Raw genomic sequence first — 22587 nt, 5'->3', positions numbered from 1 at the left:
GCATGAGGGTGCTGTACAGCTTTATCTTCATTGCTGTGCATGAGGGTGCTGTAAAGCTTTATCTTCATTGCTGTACCAAGGGTGCTTTACAGCTTTATCTTCATTGCTATGCCTGAGGGTGCTGTACAGAGTTATCTTCATTGCTATGCCAGAGGGTGCTGTACAGCTTTATCTTCATTGCTATGCCTGACGGGGCTGGACAGCTTTATCTTCATTGCTGTGCCTGAAGGTGCTGTACAGCCTTATCTTCATTGCTATGCCTGAGGGTGCAGTACAGATTTATCTTCATTGCTATGCCTGAGTGTGCTGTACGGATGTATCTTCATTGCTATGCCTGAGGGTGCTGTACAGCATTATCTTCATAATTATGCATGAGGGTGCTGTGCAGCTTTATCTTCATTGCTGTGCCTGAGGGTGCTGTACGGCTTTATCTTCATTGCTGTGCCTGAGGGTGCTGTACAGCATTATCTTCATTATTATGCATGAGGGTGCTGTACAGCTTTATCTTCATTGCTGTGCCTGAGGGTGCTGTACGGCTTTATCTTCATTGCTATGCCTGGGGGTGCTGTACAGCTTTATCTTCATTGCTATTCCTGAGTGTGCTGTACAGATTTATCTTCATTGCTATGCCTGAGTGTGCTGTACAGCATTATCTTCATTATTATGCATGAGGGTGCTGTACAGCTTTATCTTCATTGCTGTGCCTGAGGGTGCTGTATGGCTTTATATTCATTGCTATGCCTGGGGGTGCTGTACAGATGTATCTTCATTGCTATGCCTGAGGGTGTTGTACAGCATTATCTTCATTATTATGCCCGAGGGTGCTGCACAGCTTTATCTTCATCACTGTACCTGAGAGTGATGTTCAGCTTTATCTTCATTACTATGCCTGAGGGTGCTGTACAGCTTTATCTTTATTGCTGTGCCTGAGGTTGCTGTACAGCTTTATCTACATTGCTGTGCCCGAGGGTGCTGTACAGCTGTATCTTCATTGCTGTGTCTAAGGGTGCTGTACAGCTTTATCTCCATTGCCACGCCTGAGGGTGCTGTACAGCTTTATCTTCATTGCTGTGCCTGAGGGTGTTGAACAGCTTTATCTTCATTGCTATGCCTGAGGGTGCTGTACAGCGTTATCTTCCCTGCTGTACCCGAGGGTGCTGTACAGCTTTATCTTCATTGCTATTCCTGAGAGTGCTCTACAACTTTATCTTCATTGCTGTGCCTGGGGATGCTGTACTGCTTTATCTTTGTTGCTGTGCCTGAGGGTGCTGTACAGCTTTATCTTCACTGCTGTTCCTGAGGGTGCTCTACAGCTTTATCTTCGTTGCTGTGCCTGAGGGTGCTGTACTGCTTTATCTTCATTGCTATAACTGAGGGGACTGTACAGCTTTATCTTCATTGCTGTGCCAGAGGGTGCTGTACAGCTTTATCTTCATTGCTATGCTTGAGGAGCTATACAGCTTTATCTTCATTGCAATGCCTGAGGGTGCTGTACAGCTTTATCTTCATTGCTATGGATGAGGGTGCTGTACAGCTTTATCTTCATTGCTATGCCTGGGGGTGCTGTACAGCTTTATCTTCATTGCTATGCCTGAGGGTACTGTACAGCTTTATCTTCATTGCTATGCCTGAGGGTGCTGTACAGCCTTATCTGTATTGCTATGCTTAAGGGTGGTGTACAGCTTTATCTTCATTGTTGTGCCTGAGGACCGGTTCTGTACAGCTTTATCTTCATTGCTGTGCTTGAGGTGCTGTACAGCTTTATCTTTATTGCTATGCTTGAGGAGCTGTACAGCTTTATCTTCATTGCTATGCCCAAGGGTGCTGTACAGCTTTAATTTCATTGCTATGCCTGAGGGTGCTATACAGCTTTATCTTCATTGCTATGCCTGAGGGTACTGTATAGACTTATCTGTATTGCTATGCCTGAGGGTGGTGTACAGCTTTATCTTCATTGTTATGCCTGAGGGTGCTGTACAGCTTTATCTTCACTGCTGTGCCTGAGGGTGCTCTACAGCTTTATCTTCGTTGCTGTGCCTGAGGGTGCTGTTTTGCTTTATCTCCATTGCTATGCCTGAGAGTGCTGTACAGCTTTATCTTCATTGCTGTGCCTGAGGGTGTTGAACAGCTTTATCTTCATTGCTATGCCTGAGGGTGCTGTACAGCGTTATCTTCACTGCTGTACCCGAGGGTGCTGTACAGCTTTATCTTCATTGCTATTCCTGAGAGTGCTCTACAACTTTATCTTCATTGCTGTGCCTGGGGTTGCTGTACTGCTTTATCTTTGTTGCTGTGCCTGAGGGTGCTGTACAGCTTTATCTTCACTGCTGTGCCTGAGGGTGCTCTACAGCTTTATCTTCGTTGCTGTGCCTGAGGGTGCTGTACTGCTTTATCTTCATTGCTATAACTGATGGTGCTGTACAGCTTTATCTTCATTGCTGTGCCAGAGGGTGCTGTACAGCTTTATCTTTATTGCTATGCTTGAGGAGCTATACAGCTTTATCTTCATTGCTATGCCCGAGGGTGCTGTAAAGCTTTAATTTCATTGCTATGCCTGAGGGTGCTGTACAGCTTTATCTTCATTGCTATGCCTGAGGGTGCTGTATAGCCTTATCTGTATTGCTATGCCTGAGGGTGGTGTACAGCTTTATCTTCATTGTTATGCATGAGGTTGTTGTACAGCTTTATCTTCATTGCTATACCTGAGGGTGCTGTACAGCTTTATCTTCATTGCTCTGCCTGAGGGTGCTGTACAGCCTTATCTGTATTGCTATGCCTGAGGGTGCTGTACAGCCTTATCTTCATTGTTATGCATGAGGTTGCTGTACAGCTTTATCTTCATTGCTATGCCTGAGGGTGCTGTACAGCTTTATCTTCATTGCTATGCCTGAGGGTGCTCTACAGCCTTATCTTCATTGTTATGCATGAGGTTGCTGTACAGCTTTATCTTCATTGCTATGCCTGAGGGTGCTCTACAGCTTTATCTTCATTGCTATGCCTGAGGATGCTGTACAGCCTTATCTGTATTGCTATGCCTGAGGGTGCTGTACAGCCTTATCTGTATTGCTATGCCTGAGGTTGCTGTACAGCTTTATATTCATTGCTAGGCCTGAGGGTGCTGTACAGCTTTATCTTCATCGCTATGCCTGAGGATGCTGTACAGCCTTATCTGTATTGCTATGCCTGAGGTTGCTGTACAGCTTTATCTTCATTATTGTGCCTGAGAACCGGTGCTGTACAGCTTTATCTTCATTGCTGTGCTTGAGGTGCTGTACAGCTTTATCTTCATCGCTATGCCTGAGGATGCTGTACAGCCTTATCTGTATTGCTATGCCTGAGGTTGCTGTACAGCTTTATCTTCATTATTGTGCCTGAGAACCGGTGCTGTACAGCTTTATCTTCATTGCTGTGCCTGGGGTGCTGTACAGCATTATCTTCATTGCTGTGCCTGATGGTGCTGCACAGCTTTATTTTCATTGCTGTGCTTGAGGTACTGTACAGCGGTATCTTCATTGCTGTGCTTGAGGTGCTGTACAGCGTTATCTTCATTGCTATGCCTGAGGCTGCTGTACAGCTTTATCTTCATTGCTGTGCTTGATGTACTGTACCGCTGTATCTTCATTGCTGTGCTTGAGGTACTGTATGGCTTTATCTTCATTGCTATGCCTGGGGGTGGTATACAGCTTTATCTTCATTGCTATGCCTGAGGGTGCTGTACAGAGGTATCTTCATTGCTATGCCAGAGGGTGCTGTACAGCTTTATCTTCATTGCTATGCCTGACGGTGCTGGACAGCTTTATCTTCATTGCTGTGCCTGAGGGTGCTGTACAGCCTTATCTTCATTGCTATGCCTGAGGGTGCAGTACAGATTTATCTTCATTGCTATGCCTGAGTGTGCTGTACGGATGTATCTTCATTGCTATGCCTGAGGGTGCTGTACAGCATTATCTTCATTATTATGCATGAGGGTGCTGTGCAGCTTTATCTTCATTGCTGTGACTGAGGGTGCTGTGCGGCTTTATCTTCATTGTTATGCATGAGGTTGCTGTACAGCTTTATCTTCATTGCTATGCCTGAGGGTGCTGTACAGCTTTATCTTCATTGCTATGCCTGAGGGTGCTGTACAGCTTTATCTTCATTGCTATGCCTGAGGATGATGTACAGCCTTATCTGTATTGCTATGCCTGAGGGTGCTGTACAGCCTTATCTGTATTGCTATGCCTGAGGTTGCTGTACAGCTTTATCTTCATTGCTATGCCTGAGGGTGCTGTACAGCTTTATCTTCATCGCTATGCCTGAGGATGCTGTACAGCCTTATCTGTATTGCTATGCCTGAGGTTGATGTACAGCTTTATCTTCATTGTTGTGCCTGAGAACCGGTGCTGTACAGCTTTATCTTCATTGCTGTGCTTGAGGTGCTGTACAGCTTTATCTTCATTGCTATGCTTGGGGGTGCTGTACAGCTTTATCTTCATTGCTGTGCTTGGGGTGCTGCACAGCATTATCTTCATTGCTGTGCCTGATGGTGCTGCACAGCTTTATTTTCATTGCTGTGCTTCAGGTACTGTACAGGGTTATCTTCATTACTATGCCTGAGGCTGCTGTACAGCTTTATCTTCATTGCTGTGCTTGAGGTACTGTACCGCTGTATCTTCATTGCTGTGCTTGAGGTACTGTACGGCTTTATCTTCATTGCTATGCCTGGGGGTGCTGTACAGCATTATCTTCATTGCTATGCCTGAGGGTGCAGTACAGATTTATCTTCATTGCTATGCCTGAGTGTGCTGTACGGATGTATCTTCATTGCTATGCCTGAGTGTGCTGTACAGCATTATCTTCATTATTATGCATGAGGGTGCTGTACAGCTTTATCTTCATTGCTGTGCCTGAGGGTGCTGTATGGCTTTATCTTCATTGCTATGCCTGGGGGTGCTGTACAGCTTTATCTTCATTGTTATGCCTGAGTGTGCTGTACAGATTTATCTTCATTGCTATGCCTGAGTGTGCTGTACAGCATTATCTTCATTATTATGCATGAGGGTGCTCTACAGCTTTATCTTCATTGCTGTGCCTGAGGGTGCTGTACGGCTTTATCTTCATTGCTGTGCCTGAGGGTGCTGTACAGCTTTATCTTCATTGCTGTGCTTGAGGTGCTGTACAGCTTTATCTTAATTGCTGTGCCTGAGGGTGCTGCACAGCTTTATCTTCATCACTGTACCTGAGAGTGCTGTTCAGATTTATCTTCATTACTATGCCTGAGGGTGCTGTACAGCTTTATCTACATTGCTGTGCCTGAGGGTGCTGTACAGCTTTATCTTAATTTCTCTGCCTGAAGGTGCTGTACAGCTTTATCTTCATCGCTCTGCCTGAGGGTGCTGTACAGCCTTATCTTCATTGCTGTGCCTGAGGGTGCTGTACAGCTTTATCTTCATTGTTGTGCCCGAGATTGCTGTACATCTGTATCTTCATTGCTGTGCCTGAGGGTGTTGTACAGCTTTATCTTCATTGCTATGCCTGAGGGTGCTGTACAGCTTTGTCTTCATTGCTGTGCTTGAGGTGCTGTACAGCTTTATCTTAATTGCTGTGCCTGAGGGTGCTGCACAGCTTTATCTTCATCTCTGTACCCGAGGGTGCTGTACAGCTTTATCTTCATTGCTATTCCTGAGAGTGCTGTACAACTTTATCTTCATTGCTGTGCCTGGGGTTGCTGTACAGCTTTATCTTCATTGCTGTGCCTGAGGGTGCTGTGCAGCTTTATCTTCATTGCTATGCCTGAGGTGCTGTACAGCTTTATCTTCATTGCTGTGCCAGAGGGTGCTGTACAGCTTTATCTTCATTGCTATGCTTGAGGAGCTATACAGCTTTATCTTCATTGTTATGCCTGAGGGTGCTGTACAGCTTTATCGTCATTCCTATGCCTGAGGGTGCTGTACAGCTTTATCTTCATTGCTATGCCTGAGGATGCTGTACAGCCTTATCTGTATTGCTATGCCGGAGGGTGCTGTACAGCTTTAACTTCTTTGCTATGCTTGAGGAGCTGTACAGCTTTATCTTCATTGCTATGCCTGAGGGTGCTGTGCAGATGTATCTTCATTGCTATGCTTGAGGTGCTGTACAGCACTATCTTCATTGTTATGCCTGAGGGTGCAGTACAGTTTTATCTTCATTGCTGTGCCAGAGGGTGCTGTACAGATTTATTTTCATTGCTATGCTTGAGGAGCTATACATCTTTATCTTCATTGCTATGCCTGAGGGTGCTGTACAGCTTTATCGTCATTCCTATGGCTGAGGGTGCTGTACAGCCTTATCTGTATTGCTATGCCTGAGGGTGGTGCACAGCTTTATCTTCATTGCTATGCTTGAGGAGCTATACAGCTTTATCTTCATTGCTATGCCTGAGGGTGGTGTACAGCTTTATCTTCATTGTTGTGCCCGAGGACCGGTGCTGTACAGCTTTATCTTCATTGCTATGCCTGAGGCTGCTGTACAGCTTTATCTTCATTGCTATGCCTGAGGGTGCTGTATAGCCTTATCTGTATTGCTATGCTTGGGGGTGCTGTACAGCTTTATTTTCATTGCTGTGCCTGGGGTGCTGTACAGCATTATCTTCATTGATGTGCCTGATGGTGCTGCACAGCTTTATTTTCATTGCTGTGCTTGAGGTACTGTACAGCTGTATCTTCATTGCTGTGCCTGAGGTGCTGTACAGCGTTATCTTCATTGCTATGCCTGAGACTGCTGTACAGCTTTATCTTCATTGCTGTGCTTGAGGTACTGTACCGCTGTGTCTTCATTGCTGTGCTTGAGGTACTGTACGGCTTTATCTTCATTGCTATGCCTGGGGGTGCTGTACAGCTTTATCTTCATTGCTATGCCTGACATTGCTGGACAGCTTTATCTTCATTGCTGTGCCTGAGGGTGCTGTACAGCCTTATCGCCATTGCTATGCCTGAGGGTGCAGTACAGATTTATCTTCATTGCTATGCCTGAGTGTGCTGTACAGCTTTATCTTCATTGCTGTGCCTGAGGGTGCTTTACAGCATTATCTTCATTATTATGCATGAGGGTGCTGTACAGCTTTATCTTCATTGCTGTGCCTGAGGGTGCTGTACGGCTTTATCTTCATTGCTATGCCTGGGGGTGCTGTACAGCTTTATCTTCATTGTTATGCCTGATTGTGCTGTACAGCTTTATCTACATTGCTGTGCCTGAGGGTGCTGTACGGCTTTATCTTCATTGCTGTGCCTGAGGGTGGTGTACAGCTTTATCTTCATTGCTGTGCTTGAGGTGCTGTACAGCTTTATCTTAATTGCTGTGCCTGAGGGTGCTGCACAGCTTTGAATTCATCACTGTACCTGAGAGTGCTGTTCAGCTTTATCTTCATTACTATGCCTGAGGGTGCTGTACAGCTTTATCTACATTGCTGTGCCTGAGGGTGCTGTACAGCTTTATCTTAATTTCTCTGCCTGAAGGTGCTGTACAGCTTTATCTTCATCGCTCTGCCTGAGGGTGCTGTACAGCCTTATCTTCATTGCTGTGCCTGAGGGTGCTGTACAGCTTTATCTTCATTGTTGTGCCCGAGGGTGCTGTACATCTTTATCTTCATTGCTGTGCCTGAGGGTGCTCTACAGCTTTATCTTCATTGCTGTGCCTGAGGGTGCTGTACAGCTTTGTCTTCATTGCTGTGCTTGAGGTGCTGTACAGCTTTATCTTAATTTCTGTGCCTGAGGGTGCTGCACAGCTTTATCTTCATCACTGTACCCAAGGGTGCTGTACAACTTTATCTTCATTGCTGTGCCTGGGGTTGCTGTACAGCTTTATCTTCATTGCTGTGCCTGAGGGTGCTGTACAGCTTTATCTTCATTGCTGTGCCTGAGGGTGCTCTACAGCTTTATCTTCATTGCTGTGTCAGAGGCTGCTGTACAGCTTTATCTTCATTGCTATGCCTGAGGGTGCTGTGCAGCTTTATCTTCATTGCTATGCTTGAGGTGCTGTACAGCTTTATCTTCATTGCTGTGCCAGAGGATGCTGTACAGCTTTATCTTCATTGCTATGCTTGAGGAGCTATACAGCTTTATCTTCATTGTTATGCCTGAGGGTGCTGTACAGCTTTATCGTCATTCCTATGCCTGAGGGTGCTGTACAGCTTTATCTTCATTGCTATGCCTGAGGATGCTGTACAGCCTTATCTGTATTGCTATGCCTGAGGGTGCTGTACAGCTTTGACTTCTTTGCTATGCTTGAGGAGCTGTACAGCTTTATCTTCATTGCTATGCTAGAGGGTGCTGTGCAGATGTATCTTCATTGCTATGCTTGAGGTGCTGTACAGCACTATCTTCATTGTTATGCCTGAGGGTGCAGTACAGTTTTATCTTCATTGCTATGCCTGAGGGTGCTGTACAGCTTTATCTTCATTACTGTGCCAGAGGGTGCTGTACAGCTTTATCTTCATTGCTATGCTTGAGGAGCTATACAGCTTTATCTTCATTGCTATGCCTGAGGGTGCTGTACAGCTTTATCGTCATTCCTATGGCTGAGGGTGCTGTACAGCCTTATCTGTATTGCTATGCCTGAGGGTGCTGCACAGCTTTATCTTCATTGCTATGCTTGAGGAGCTATACAGCTTTATCTTCATTGCTATGCCTGAGGGTGCTGTACAGCTTTATCATCATTGTTGTGCCCGAGGACCGGTGCTGTACAGCTTTATCTTCATTGCTATGCCTGAGGGTGCTGTACAGCTTTATCTTCATTGCTATGCCTGAGGGTGCTGTATAGCCTTATCTGTATTGCTATGCCTGAGGGTGCTGTACAGATTTATCTTCATTTTTATGCATGAGGTTGCTGTACAGCTTTATCTTCATTGCTATGCCTGAGGGTGCTGTACAGCTGTATCTTCATTGCTCTGCCTGAGGGTGCTGTTCAGCCTTATCTGTATTGCTATGCCTGAGGGTGCTGTACAGCCTTATCTTCATTGTTATGCCTGAGGGTGCTGTACAGCCTTATCTGTATTGCTATGCCTGAGGGTGCTTTACAGCTTTATCTTCTTTGCTATGCCTGAGGGTGCTGTACAGCCTTATCTGTATTGTTATGCCTGAGGGTGCTGTACAACTCTATCTTCATTGCTAGGCATGAGGCTGCTGTACAGCTTTATCTTCATTGCTGTGCCTGAGGGTGCTGTACAGCTTTATCTTCATTGCTGTGCTTGAGGTACTGTACAGCTGTATCTTCTTTGCTGTGCTTGAGGTGCTGTACAGTGTTATCTTCATTGCTATGCCTGAGTCTGCTGGACAGCTTTATCTTCATTGCTGTGCCTGAGGGTGCTGTACAGCTTTATCTTCATTGCTGTGCTTGAGGTACTGTACAGCTGTATCTTCATTTCTGTGCTTGAGGTGCTGTACAGCGTTATCTTCATTGCTATGCCTGAGGCTGCTGTACAGCTTTATCTTCATTGCTGTGCTTGAGGTACTGTACCGCTGTGTCTTCATTGCTGTGCTTGAGGTACTGTACGGCTTTATCTTCATTGCTATGCCTGGGGGTGCTGTACAGCTTTATCTTCATTGCTATGCCTGACATTGCTGGACAGCTTTATCTTCATTGCTATGCCTGAGGCTGCTGTACAGCTGTATCTTCATTTCTGTGCTTGAGGTGCTGTACAGCTTTATCTTCATTGCTATGCCTGGGGGTGCTGTACAGCTTTATCTTCATTGCTGTGCCTGAGGGTGCTGTACAGCTGTATCTTCATTGCTGTGCTTGAGGTACTGTACAGCTGTATCTTCACTTATGTTCATTGACACCCCTGGGATGTGATATGAATTGTATGCCCTTTCATATCCCAGGAGTTTGAATTATTTCTTTTTTCTTTATTGCTAGACCTGTGGAATGGGGTGAGCCTTTCTCGTCATTGTTACCCATGGGTGTGCTCGGTAACTGTATCTTCATTTATAAAGGAGTATTTGCAAAGCTTTATCATGATTGATACCACTGGGGAGTGATCTGCACCTTTATCTTCCTTAATACCCCTGTAAATGGCTGTGGGCATGTATGTTTATTGATAACCCTGTGTCTTTTGTGAGTTTTAGTTTCATTGCTATGCTTGGAGAATAACATGCATCTTTATTTTCCTCGCTACCTCTGGGTAGTGATGTGTACCTTTATCCTCATTGATATGAAGGAGTGTGATGTGAGTACTTAGCTTTGTTGATACCTCTAGGGAGTGGTGTGAGCCTTAATCTTCACTGATGCCATTGAACATTGATTTGAGCTTTTATCTTCATTGATACCCGGGGCACTGGTGTGAGCTGTTTATCCTCATCCATACGCTTGAGGAGTGATGTGCACCATTATCTCCTTCCAAACCCATGGAGATTGATGTTCATCTTTGTTCCTGCATTTATAGCCCTGAGGAGTGATGTGAGCATTCATATCCATTGATACCTGTGGTGATTGATATGAGCCTTTATCTTCACTGCCATCCCTGGGAATTTATTTGAGCCTATATCTTCATTGATACCTGGGTGAGTGATATTAATCTTTATCTTCATGAATACCCCTGAGGAGTGATGTGAGTCTTTATATCCATTGATGCCCCTGGTGATTGATATGACCCTTTATCTTCACTGCCATCTTAGGGAATTGATTTGAGCCTATATCTTCATTGATACCTGAGTGAGTGATGTGAATCTTTATCTTCATTAATACCCCTGGGGAGTGATGTGAGCCTTTATATCCATTGATACCCGTGGTGATTGATATGAGCGTTTATCTTTACTGCCATCCCTGGGAATTTATTCGAGCCTATGTCTTCATTGATATCTGGGTGAGTGATGTGAATGTTTATCTTCATTAATACCCCTGAGGAGTGATGTGAGCCTTTATATCCATTGATACCCGTGGTGATTGATATGAGACTTTATCTTCACTGCCATCCCTGGGAATTGATTTGAGCCTATGTCTTCATTGATATCTGGGTGAGTGATGTGAATGTTTATCTTCATTAATACCCCTGAGGAGTGATGTGAGCCTTTATATCCATTGATACCCGTGGTGATTGATATGAGCGTTTATCTTTACTGCCATTCCTGGGAATTTATTTGAGCCTATATCTTTATTGATATCTGGGTGAGTGATGTGAATGTTTATCTTCATTAATACCCCTGAGGAGTGATGTGAGCCTTTATATCCATTGATACCCGTGGTGATTGATATGAGCGTTTATCTTTACTGCCATTCCTGGGAATTTATTTGAGCCTATATCTTCATTGATATGTGAGTGAGTGATGAGAATGTTTATCTTCATTAATACCCCTGGGGAGTGATGTGAGTCTTTATATCCATTGATACCCGTGGTGATTGATATGAGCCTTTATCTTCATTGCCATCCCTGGGAATTTATTTGAGCCTATATCTTTATTGATATCTGGGTGAGTGATGTGAATGTTTATCTTCATTAATACCCCTGAGGAGTGATGTGAGCCTTTATATCCATTGATACCCGTGGTGATTGATATGAGCGTTTATCTTTACTGCCATTCCTGGGAATTTATTTGAGCCTATATCTTTATTGATATCTGGGTGAGTGATGTGAATGTTTATCTTCATTAATACCCCTGAGGAGTGATGTGAGCCTTTATATCCATTGATACCCGTGGTGATTGATATGAGCGTTTATCTTTACTGCCATTCCTGGGAATTTATTTGAGCCTATATCTTTATTGATATCTGGGTGAGTGATGTGAATGTTTATCTTCATTAATACCCCTGAGGAGTGATGTGAGCCTTTATATCCATTGATACCCGTGGTGATTGATATGAGCGTTTATCTTTACTGCCATTCCTGGGAATTTATTCGAGCCTATGTCTTCATTGATATCTGGGTGAGTGATGTGAATGTTTATCTTCATTAATACCCTGAGGAGTGATGTGAGCCTTTATATCCATTGATACCCGTGGTGATTGATATGAGCGTTTATCTTTACTGCCATTCCTGGGAATTTATTTGAGCCTATATCTTTATTGATATCTGGGTGAGTGATGTGAATGTTTATCTTCATTAATACCCCTGAGGAGTGATGTGAGCCTTTATATCCATTGATACCCGTGGTGATTGATATGAGCGTTTATCTTCATTGCCATCCCTGGGAATTTATTTGAGCCTATATCTTTATTGATATCTGGGTGAGTGATGTGAATGTTTATCTTCATTAATACCCCTGAGGAGTGATGTGAGCCTTTATATCCATTGATACCCGTGGTGATTGATATGAGCGTTTATCTTTACTGCCATTCCTGGGAATTTATTCGAGCCTATGTCTTCATTGATATCTGGGTGAGTGATGTGAATGTTTATCTTCATTAATACCCCTGAGGAGTGATGTGAGCCTTTATATCCATTGATACCCGTGGTGATTGATATGAGCGTTTATCTTTACTGCCATTCCTGGGAATTTATTTGAGCCTATGTCTTCATTGATATCTGGGTGAGTGATGTGAATGTTTATCTTCATTTGTATCTGTCATGGAGATCAGTTGGCACTTACTTGTTTTGCCATTTAGAGGTTGCATAGTGGCTTACCTCGATACATTCCGTGTTTACCCATCCTAAAATGGCCACCTACATGGCACATCTATGCATCACAAGACTTCCTGCTGCAGACAGTTGTCCCTGGTGTTTTCTTGCATTCTTGTTCTCTGTTTATCCTGGGATGCATTCATTGTCACATACTCCTTACCTCCTACTAATGTCTTCCTCTGGGCCTTGTCTTCTCCTTCAAGTTGGACAGTGGACTCTGATGTAGCGTGGAGTGTCCTGTCTCATGCAGCTGCAAAGCAGGCAAATATGACCAAAGTCTCATTCTTGGATAGGAGGTTATTCCCCTATACAGTCTTTCCTCGTAATTTGCTGTCCCTTCTCAAGTTACCTGTCAGTTGCCAGTCAGGCTCATGGCAGGGTGGCGTCCAGGAGTGACAGGGAGTACCTCCATCCTCTGTGGCATTCCCAAAAGGTCCAGGTGAGGAACATCTCTGATAACACCCCTAAGGAGTGATGTGCACCTTGATCATCTTTCATTCCCTCAGTGGAGTGACTGGAGACTTTATCTTCATTACACCCCAGGATGTGATGTGAGCCTTTATGTTCACATGTACCCCCAGGAAATGCATGTGAACCTTTATCTTAATTCATACCTCTGTGGAGTGAAGCAAGCCTTTATCTTCACTGAGACTCATTGGGGAGGTGTGAAGTTTCATCTTCGTTGAGACACCTGACCTGTGGAATGAGGTGCACCTTTTGCTTCACTGATACCCTTGTGGAGAGATGTCACCTTTATCATCGCTGGTAGGCCAATGGGGATTCTGCACCTTTATCTTCATTAATACCCTGGGAATGATGTGCATCTTTATCGTAAGTGACTCCCTTGTGGGTTAGTGTGAGTTTTCATCCTCAGTGATACACTTTGGGAATAATATGTACCTTTATCTTCATCGATGCCACTGGGGAGTAGTATGAGCTTGCAGCTTCATTTATGTGCCTGCAGAGTGATGTGCACCTTTATCTTCATCGATGCCACTGGGGAGCAGTATGAGCTTGCAGCTTCATGTATGTGCCCGCAGAGTAATGTGCACCTTTATATTCATTGATACCACTGGGGAGCAGTATGAGCTTGCAGCTTCATTTATGTGCCTGCAGAGTGATGTGCACCTTTATATTAATTGATACTAATGGGGAGCAGTATGAGCTTGCAGCTTCATGTATGTGCCCGCAGAGTGATGTGCACCTTTATATTCATTGATACTAATGGGGAGCAGTATGAGCTTGCAGCTTCATTTATGTGCCTGCAGAGTGATGTGCACCTTTATCTTCATCGATGCCACTGGGGAGCAGTATGAGCTTGCAGCTTCATTTATGTGCCTGCAGAGTGATGTGCACCTTTATCTTCATCGATGCCACTGGGGAGCAGTATGAGCTTGCAGCTTCATTTATGTGCCTGCAGAGTGATGTGCACCTTTATCTTCATCGATGCCACTGGGGAGCAGTATGAGCTTGCAGCTTCATTTATGTGCCTGCAGAGTGATGTGCACCTTTATCTTCATCGATGCCACTGGGGAGCAGTATGAGCTTGCAGCTTCATGTATGTGCCCGCAGAGTAATGTGCACCTTTATATTCATTGATACCACTGGGGAGCAGTATGAGCTTGCAGCTTCATTTATGTGCCTGCAGAGTGATGTGCACCTTTATATTCATTGATACTAATGGGGAGCAGTATGAGCTTGCAGCTTCATGTATGTGCCCGCAGAGTGATGTGCACCTTTATATTCATTGATACTAATGGGGAGCAGTATGAGCTTGCAGCTTCATGTATGTGCCCGCAGAGTGATGTGCACCTTTATATTCATTGATACTAATGGGGAGCAGTATGAGCTTGCAGCTTCATTTATGTGCCCGCAAAGTAATGTGCACCTTTATATTCATTGATACTAATGGGGAGAAGTATAAGCTTGCAGCTTCATTTATGTGCCCGCAGAGTGATGTGCACCTTTATATTCATTGATACTAATGGGGAGTAGTATGAGCTTGCAGCTTCATTTATGTGCCTGCAGAGTGATGTGCACCTTTATATTCATTGATACTAATGGGGAGCAGCATGAGCTTGCAGCTTCATTTATGTGCCTGCAGAGTGATGTGCACCTTTATATTGATTGATACTAATGGGGAGCAGTATGAGCTTGCAGCTTCATTTATGTGCCCGCAGAATGATGTGCACATTTATATTCATTGATACCAATGGGGAGCAGTATGAGCTTGCAGCTTCATGTATGTGCCCGCAGAGTGATGTGCACCTTTATATTCATTGATACTAATGGGGAGCAGTATGAGCTTGCAGCTTCATTTATGTGCCCGCAGAGTGATGTGCACCTTTATACTCATTGATACCAATGGGGAGCAGTATGAGCTTGCAGCTTCATGTATGTGCCCGCAGAGTGATGTGCACCTTTATATTCATTGACACTAATGGGGAGTAGTATGAGCTTGCAGCTTCATTTATGTGCCTGCAGAGTGATGTGCACCTTTATACTCATTGATACCAATGGGGAGCAGTATGAGCTTGCAGCTTCATGTATGTGCCTGCAGAGTGATGTGCACCTTTATATTCATTGATACTAATGGGGAGTAGTAGGAGCTTGCAGCTTCATTTATGTGCCTGCAGAGTGATGTGCACCTTTATATTCATTGATACTAATGGGGAGCAGCATGAGCTTGCAGCTTCATTTATGTGCCCGCAGAGTGATGTGCACCTTTATATTGATTGATACTAATGGGGAGCAGTATGAGCTTGCAGCTTCATTTATGTGCCCGCAGAATGATGTGCACATTTATATTCATTGATACCAATGGGGAGCAGTATGAGCTTGCAGCTTCATGTATGTGCCCGCAGAGTGATGTGCACCTTTATATTCATTGATACTAATGGGGAGCAGTATGAGCTTGCAGCTTCATTGATGTGCCCGCAGAGTGATGTGCACCTTTATACTCATTGATACCAATGGGGAGCAGTATGAGCTTGCAGCTTCATGTATGTGCCCGCAGAGTGATGTGCACCTTTATATTCATTGATACTAATGGGGAGCAGTATGCGCTTGCAGCTTCATTTATGTGCCCGCAGAGTGATGTGCACCTTTATATTCATTGATACTAATGGGGAGCAGTATGAGCTTGCAGCTTCATTTATGTGCCCGCAAAGTGATGTGCACCTTTATTGCAGCTTCATTTATGTGCCCGCAGAGTGATGTGCACCTTTATATTCATTGATACCAATGGGGAGTAGTGAGAGCTTGGCGATTGATCTGAGCCTTTATCTCCATTGTCATCTCTGGGAATTGTTTTGAGAATGTATCTTTATGGAATGGATGTGAACCTTTATCTTAATTGATACGCCAGGGGAGTGATGAGCAACTTTATCTCCTTTCATCCCACTGTGGAGTGATGTGAGCCTTTATCTTCGTTGATGCTCTTGGGGTGGCGTGAGCTTTCATTGACATTGGTACACTGGGGGAATGATGTGCAACTTCACTTATACTCTTAGGAAGTGATGTCTACCTTTATGATCATTGGTACACCTGTGGAGTGATGTGAGCCTTTCTCTTCATTTATACTCCCAGAACTCTTGTGAGCAATTCATCTGTGTTTATACCCTAGGGAATAGACGTGCCCCCTTTTCTTAGTTGACACCCCCGAGGAGTGATTTGCAACTTCCTCTTCTTTCATGTCTCTGTGGATTGATGTGGGACTTATTCTTCATTCATACTCCGGAAAGTGTTGTCAGCCTTGTTTTACCCTGTACCCCATGAACAGGTGATATCCCCTGGGAGCAATGGGCACTTTTATCCTCTTTCATCCCCCGTGGAGTGATGTAAGCCTTTGTCTTCATGTATGTCCCTTTTGAGTGATTTGAGCCTTTGTCTTCATTGATGCTCCTGGGGTGGCGGGAGCTTTCATTGACATTGGTACACTGGGGGAATGATGTGTAACTTCACTGATACTCTTAGGAAGTGATGTGTACCTTTATGATCATTGGTACACCTGTGGGGTGATGTGCACCTTTATCTTCATTAATACCCCTGGGAATTATGTGCATCTTTATCTACACTGATACCCCTGGGGATAGGTGTGAGCTTTTACCTTCATTGATACTCTTGGGAAGTGATGTGTACCTTTATCCTCATTGGTACACCAGTGGGGTGATGTGCACCTTTATCTTCATTGGAATCATGGACAATAACCTGAGCCTTTATCATCGTTGATACCCCTACAAAGTGGTGTTGCCCTTTATATTCATTGATGCCACTGGCAATTGATATTAGCCTATATCGTTCTATATGTCCCTCAGAGGGATGTGTCCTGATTCATACCCCTGTGATGTTTGACTTTATTTCCTTTCATACGCCTACAGATTCATATGCACCTTTATTATTTTTGCATTACCCCGCAGAGTGATTTGCAACTTAAACTTCATTGATAGTTTATCCAATTTGTCCCATAGCTTTCCATGATTAATGATGTCAAAAGCACTGGTCAAATTAACAAAGGCAAGGTACACAGGAATGCCAGTAGTTTTCACCCTTTGTTGGAGGATTGATAGGACTGAAGTATTTAAGCTAGTGCATAGCCCCCTCCTTAATCTGGATTGATTTACAGTGGCAATCCTAGCATATACCTGGGTGCAATCAATATGAATAAGTATTGTACAGGACTATGCTGGGGTATATTGTGGACAGAGTCATTGTGCCCATATGCTTTACAGTGGCAGTGGTGGTCTATATTGTGAACGCTATATGAAAGTGTTTTACAGCAGCAATACCAGCATATATGTGGGTACAGCCAAGATCAACAATGTGTTTAACAGGGCCATACTAGCATGCGTTGTGGACCACGGACATCTTGGTGCTTTAAAGTGGCAGTGCTGGGATATATTGTGGGCAATATCATGAAATATGTGTTCACTCCCACAATCATCACGAAGAAGTGTTTGATGGGGACATGCTGGCGTACATTCTGCACAAGTCATCATGAAAATGGACCTTACAGTGGAAGTGCAGGCATATATATTGGACACAGGCATCATCGCAATGTTGTATAATGCTCCTGTGAATGTTGGTTCCCTAGCAGTCATCTAGTGGCTATTTTATATATTCCACCCTACACCACTGATTGTAAATTGTATGACATTTTACTCAGCTTTTCTCAAATATTGTGCTCTAAAATGCACATTTTCAGCCTATTCTTTTTGTTAACCATTTGTTTATTGGGAAAACAGAAAGCAGAAACATTGTGGTATATACAGGAAAACACAAACTGCTGTTCCCTTTATCATCCCACTCTACAAGCTTGCATTTTATAACCCCAAAAACCAACTTGATTGGTGCAAGCTTCCTTACAACACCCAGTCACTCGAACTAATTGAGGGGAAATGTTAACACGCCTCAGATTGAAAAAAAAAACACTGAACACCCCGACCTCTAATCATTTATAATGGAGTTGCCCTTTCAGGATCCTCTATCCCTCATGCCACCAAAATCAGCCTCCAGCACTACTTCAGGTGTCCCCCTTTTGGTCATAAAAACACTGAATTTTCTCCATTGCAAGAGAGGCGAAATGGCCCTTTGCTTCATGTAGCATACATCCTTACATGGCTCTAGATGGAGATTTCAGGAGCAACACAGTCTGTTTACAGATCTCAGACACTGTGCAAGGCATAAGGACATGGGCCTTCATTTCTCTATGCAGAGTTTGAGCTAGGCTTCATCTGAAGCTGCCTCCATCTTCATTGAAGCGCAGGGCCAGCACACTGCTCACTCACCGGAGTGCCTATCAACAAAAAGAGTAACCTAGGCTCCAAATAGATCCTCATTTGCCTCGGCATTCCTTGAGGGACAATGTACATTTCGATTGTGGCCTACACCTGTGTCCCACTAAAGCCTTCAGATAAGGGACTGCGCGTCCACGTCACACCACACTTTCCAGTATTTGCGCGTGCAGCGGAGGTGCATCAGCGATCCCCTGCATGCGTGTGGCTCTGAAACCTGAATGACGCTCAACCTTCCACTACTCCCATGATATGACTACGGGGTCACCGTGCACGGTGTTGATCTGCAATGGGACTTCCATTCCAACCACGGTGGCCATCTTTGCCTGTGTCAGTTCCACGGGTTGCACCTGCGCAGGATAACCGGTCACAAGTTAACCGGTCACAAGTACTGCTGTGAATACCTAGGCCACTGTATATTTTTGTGAATATGTTTGTAACCTATATCATGTAAAGCAACTAATGTAATGTATGAATATGACTAATTCCTAAGGCATCTTATATCCTCGCCGTGACACCTGAGGGTCTGGGCGTGTAACAAATAAATAAAAAATAAATAAAATAAAATAAAAATAAATAAATAAAATAAAATAATAAAACAAGCAGGCCAATGAGCTCCTTTAATTGGAGTGTTGCAACCTCAGACTGCATTTACATGCAGCTGGAGATCCGCATGTGGGGGTTGGGCAGAAATCCATCGCACAGCCATTAAATTGAGGCGAAATTTGTGCAAGTACCTTTCCATCAGCACGACCAGCTGTGGCTCACGCTGACCAGAATGGGCTGAAATAGAATGGATGTAATCTTAGAATTGGCATCATGGGCCATTTTGGTATAAAAGCAATGCTAGATTCTTAGTCTGTGCAACTTGTAATATATGCAAGATGCCTTAATGTCTCACTTCTGATCAGAGCAAGGATCCATTACTTATGCAATAAGCCCCGAGACTGTGGGCCATTATCGCCTAAGGTAATGCCCCCCGGCCCCATACTTACATGCCCGAGCGTAGCGCAGGCCTTTACGAAAGCCCCGGGGGCATTACCGCAGGCGGTAATAGCCCGCAGTCAAGGACTTATTGCCATTAGCACCCCGGCCCATTAGACCGGGGTACTAATGGTGTTTTTTTTCTGGCTGCGAGACGCATTGCATTTTTGCAGCCAAAAATTTAAAAAACAAAAGTACAAACAAATGGCCACCATGGACAGAAAAATATAGTCTGTTTTCTCTTTCCATGCTGGCCATGGTAAACAAAGAAAATGGCCACCATTGAAGGGGAGAAGGGACTAATCATATTCATGATGCTCAGGGTGGTGGGCACAGGAGGGGGGCTTTCGAGGTACGAAAGGTGCTGAGACGCCAAAAAAAGGGCAACACCCGGGGAAGGGACTCTGGTTGGAGGAACATAGGTGGGACACGGGCAGTTCTCTCCCACGTTTACAGTGACCTGATTGGCTGAGCACCCTTTCCTGGGAGTGAAAAATAAAAATAAAAATGTATAACAGTAGACCCTCTCCTGACCTAATGTTTACAATGGCCGCCAACATTTCACTGTTATAATGTTTGTTTAAAATAAAAACAATGAGAGGGTGTGTTACACTGATGACCTTTCACCGGAGATTCAATGCCCCCCAGGCTGCACAGCAAGATGATTTTCAACTACACGACTTGTATAAAACCCCATTTGCTTCCCTGACAAGAGGTAATGAAAACATCCCTGGAGAAAGACATGTCATGCTGCAATACACGGAACCTCCAATGGCGGGTTCAAGGGTCAGGTAAAAGTAATAAGCGATGGGTGACATACCATCAACGCAAGAAGGAGCTGCTCTGGTGGTGCCCGCCACCTGTCCAGGGAAGCAGGAGCATTTCACAGTCTGGGAGCGCTCCTCAATCTTGTTCTTGTTGCAGCACCGGTGCAGCGCCACCACCTCGCAGGTGCCCGTCTTGACATGGTGGGCTGGGCAAGCAGAGAAGGGGGAGAAAGCAGACGCTCTTCATTTTCTGGCATGAGGCTATCAGAAGAAGTTCACGTGATTTATTATTTATTTAAGCAAGTTAGTTCTAGGAGGTTTCCTCGAAGTACATTTCCCTCTGGTAATGTCTTCCCTGAAATGGCCTTGTGGGATTTTTTTTTAAATATTTTTTTCTTGATTTAGCTGAACTAAGTCAACTTTACAATGTACAAATTTAAATGAACAAGTCAACTTTACAATGTACAAAATTAAATTAACAATACATTCAACATTCAAATAAAACAATAGAACAATAAACATTTTTTTTCTTTTAAAGGGCCCCCTACACGCACCCAAATTGCCCTCTACCCTTCTCTTCCACTACCCTCCCCCCTATACTCCGTACCCCTCAACATGTGCATAGCGTTTTACTGCCACATTGTAATTTAGGCAAAGTAAATTACTGCAATGTAATTTGATGCAACGAAACAGCCTGTATATATGTATTTATTTATGTATGTATTTGAGGTTTGGAACGCTATCATTTTCCCAACAATGTTTTCATGATCCCTGCAGAATTGTGATGAAGTCACGTGGCAGAGGTGAACATCAGTTGAGAAAAGGCCATATCGAAAACATTGACGTCAGTCCTGACATCGACAGCCGGAAGTTGTTGCAGTGCAGTGCATCTACACGCCACCGCCAGCAACCCCCGCCTCCTGCCTGCATGCAGAAGCCAGCTAGCACCACGGCCAGTCAGCCGGCCGCACTCATCCTCTGGCAATCCTCACAAATGAGTACCTTTTAGGAAACTCTGAGACTGAACTGAGATGATGATGGAACACAAAACGGCAAGGAGCCCTTCAGTGCTAAAAGCTGCAATTACGCATAAGAGGGTTCTAGAGAGACGCTGGGGAAGAAAAGACCTCATTACCATGGCAAATCTGGTCCCACACAAAATCCCCCCTCTTTCTCCTTAATGGGATTCTCTTGTGTTACCGAAACATCGCGGTGCCATCATTTGCACAACTCAAAGCCGTAAACAATTAGGGTCTCATTAGGAAGGCATTTTTCGCTCAGCTGTTTACTACTCCTTTAGGTGTCCTGTTCCCATTAACGTTTACCTTCCTGGCGCTTAGTTTATAAACTTTCCTTTCCCTGTTTTTCATTCATCAAACCAAGTCAACGTTGCATCAAACCAGAAGAGCACGTCACCTGTTCAGCTCAAGAAACAGCTCGCCTGCACAAGTGACTTCAAAGATTGCATCAGACCATCAGGATCACAGCTTCGAACCGCTCCGGACCGCGTCTTGAACCACTGTAGGCATGGCGTCACTGGTCAACCCCACCTAACACTACGTAAGATCTCGAACCGGCGTGATCTCCGGAATGGACCTGGCGAGCCCTCCGAACTGTACGGTCCGAACACTGCTTCCGAACTACTCATAGCTCCACTTTGAACGGACGCAACGCCGGCTGCATCCAAACCTGGTTCGACCCTCAAAGACGGCATCTAGAGGCCTGGCTCAATGTCGTCAAAATGCCCAATGACAGATTCTGATACTTTCAGAGGTTGAGCCCCAACGGTCCACTTTTGGCGGCCTTGTGACTGAAAAGCCACCCATTTGCACCTTTTCGAGCAAGACATATCTTTTGAGTGCAATATCTTGTCTTTCACCAGTAGTACACGAGCTAGAGTGCTTGCACCATCTGCATTCTGCATAGTCTGTGTTCTTGCCACATGGGTGGTTGTTTGTTGGAATTTGTATAGTCAGTCATTACTGCATATCAGTGTGTTTAATTAACATATATTTTTTGTAGAACCTTGATTGGTCAATCCCTTATTTTGGACTCTTCTACTATTGCTGATTGGGTCACAACTGGATCACATTCACACCCATTCTGAGGGTATAGCCTTCCTTCGGCCCGCGTTACCACAAAAACCAAAACTGTGCCAGTTTCACATCTGTGATTGGGCTCACTAATGGTTTGTAATATTTGTGGGTGGAGTACGCGGTTTGGCCACCACTCATCCACGGACTCCTGCAGGGCAGGGGTCATTTTGTCACAGAAATCACCTAGTTCCACTGAAATCACTGAGGTTCCAAAGAAAATCAAGTGGGCCCCACTAAGCGGGGAGCAGCTGAGACGACTGCTGTCATTTTTGTGGGCCAGCAGATTGGGAAGACGGGGGCCACAGTTGAGAGGAGAGCTGGAGAACGATGGGAAGTTGAGCAGCGATGGAAGATGGAAGTCTGCGCCAAACATCAGAGCT

General features: G+C 44.5%; 1 protein-coding gene across 3 annotated transcripts in view; it reads right to left on the bottom strand.

Moving 5' to 3' along the window:
- Positions 1 to 22587, bottom strand: part of TAFA2 (TAFA chemokine like family member 2) — a 1145470-nt gene that overhangs the window by 198541 nt on the left and 924342 nt on the right. For all 3 annotated transcript variants that reach the window (XR_011281920.1, XR_011281919.1, XM_069629850.1), the window contains one exon: positions 20165 to 20317. Coding sequence is in view for 1 of the 3 variants with exons in the window: in XM_069629850.1 (XP_069485951.1) it covers positions 20165 to 20317 (153 nt within the window). In the remaining 2 variants the exon portion in view is untranslated. The remainder of the gene's footprint in view (positions 1 to 20164; positions 20318 to 22587) is intronic.

The sequence above is a fragment of the Ambystoma mexicanum genome, chromosome 12 (genome assembly GCF_040938575.1).
Source record: "Ambystoma mexicanum isolate Mex_15411 chromosome 12, UKY_AmexF1_1, whole genome shotgun sequence".
NCBI lineage: Eukaryota > Metazoa > Chordata > Amphibia > Caudata > Ambystomatidae > Ambystoma > Ambystoma mexicanum.
Note: the sequence above shows the minus strand (reverse complement) of the source record. Positions and strands in the feature narration are given on the sequence as shown.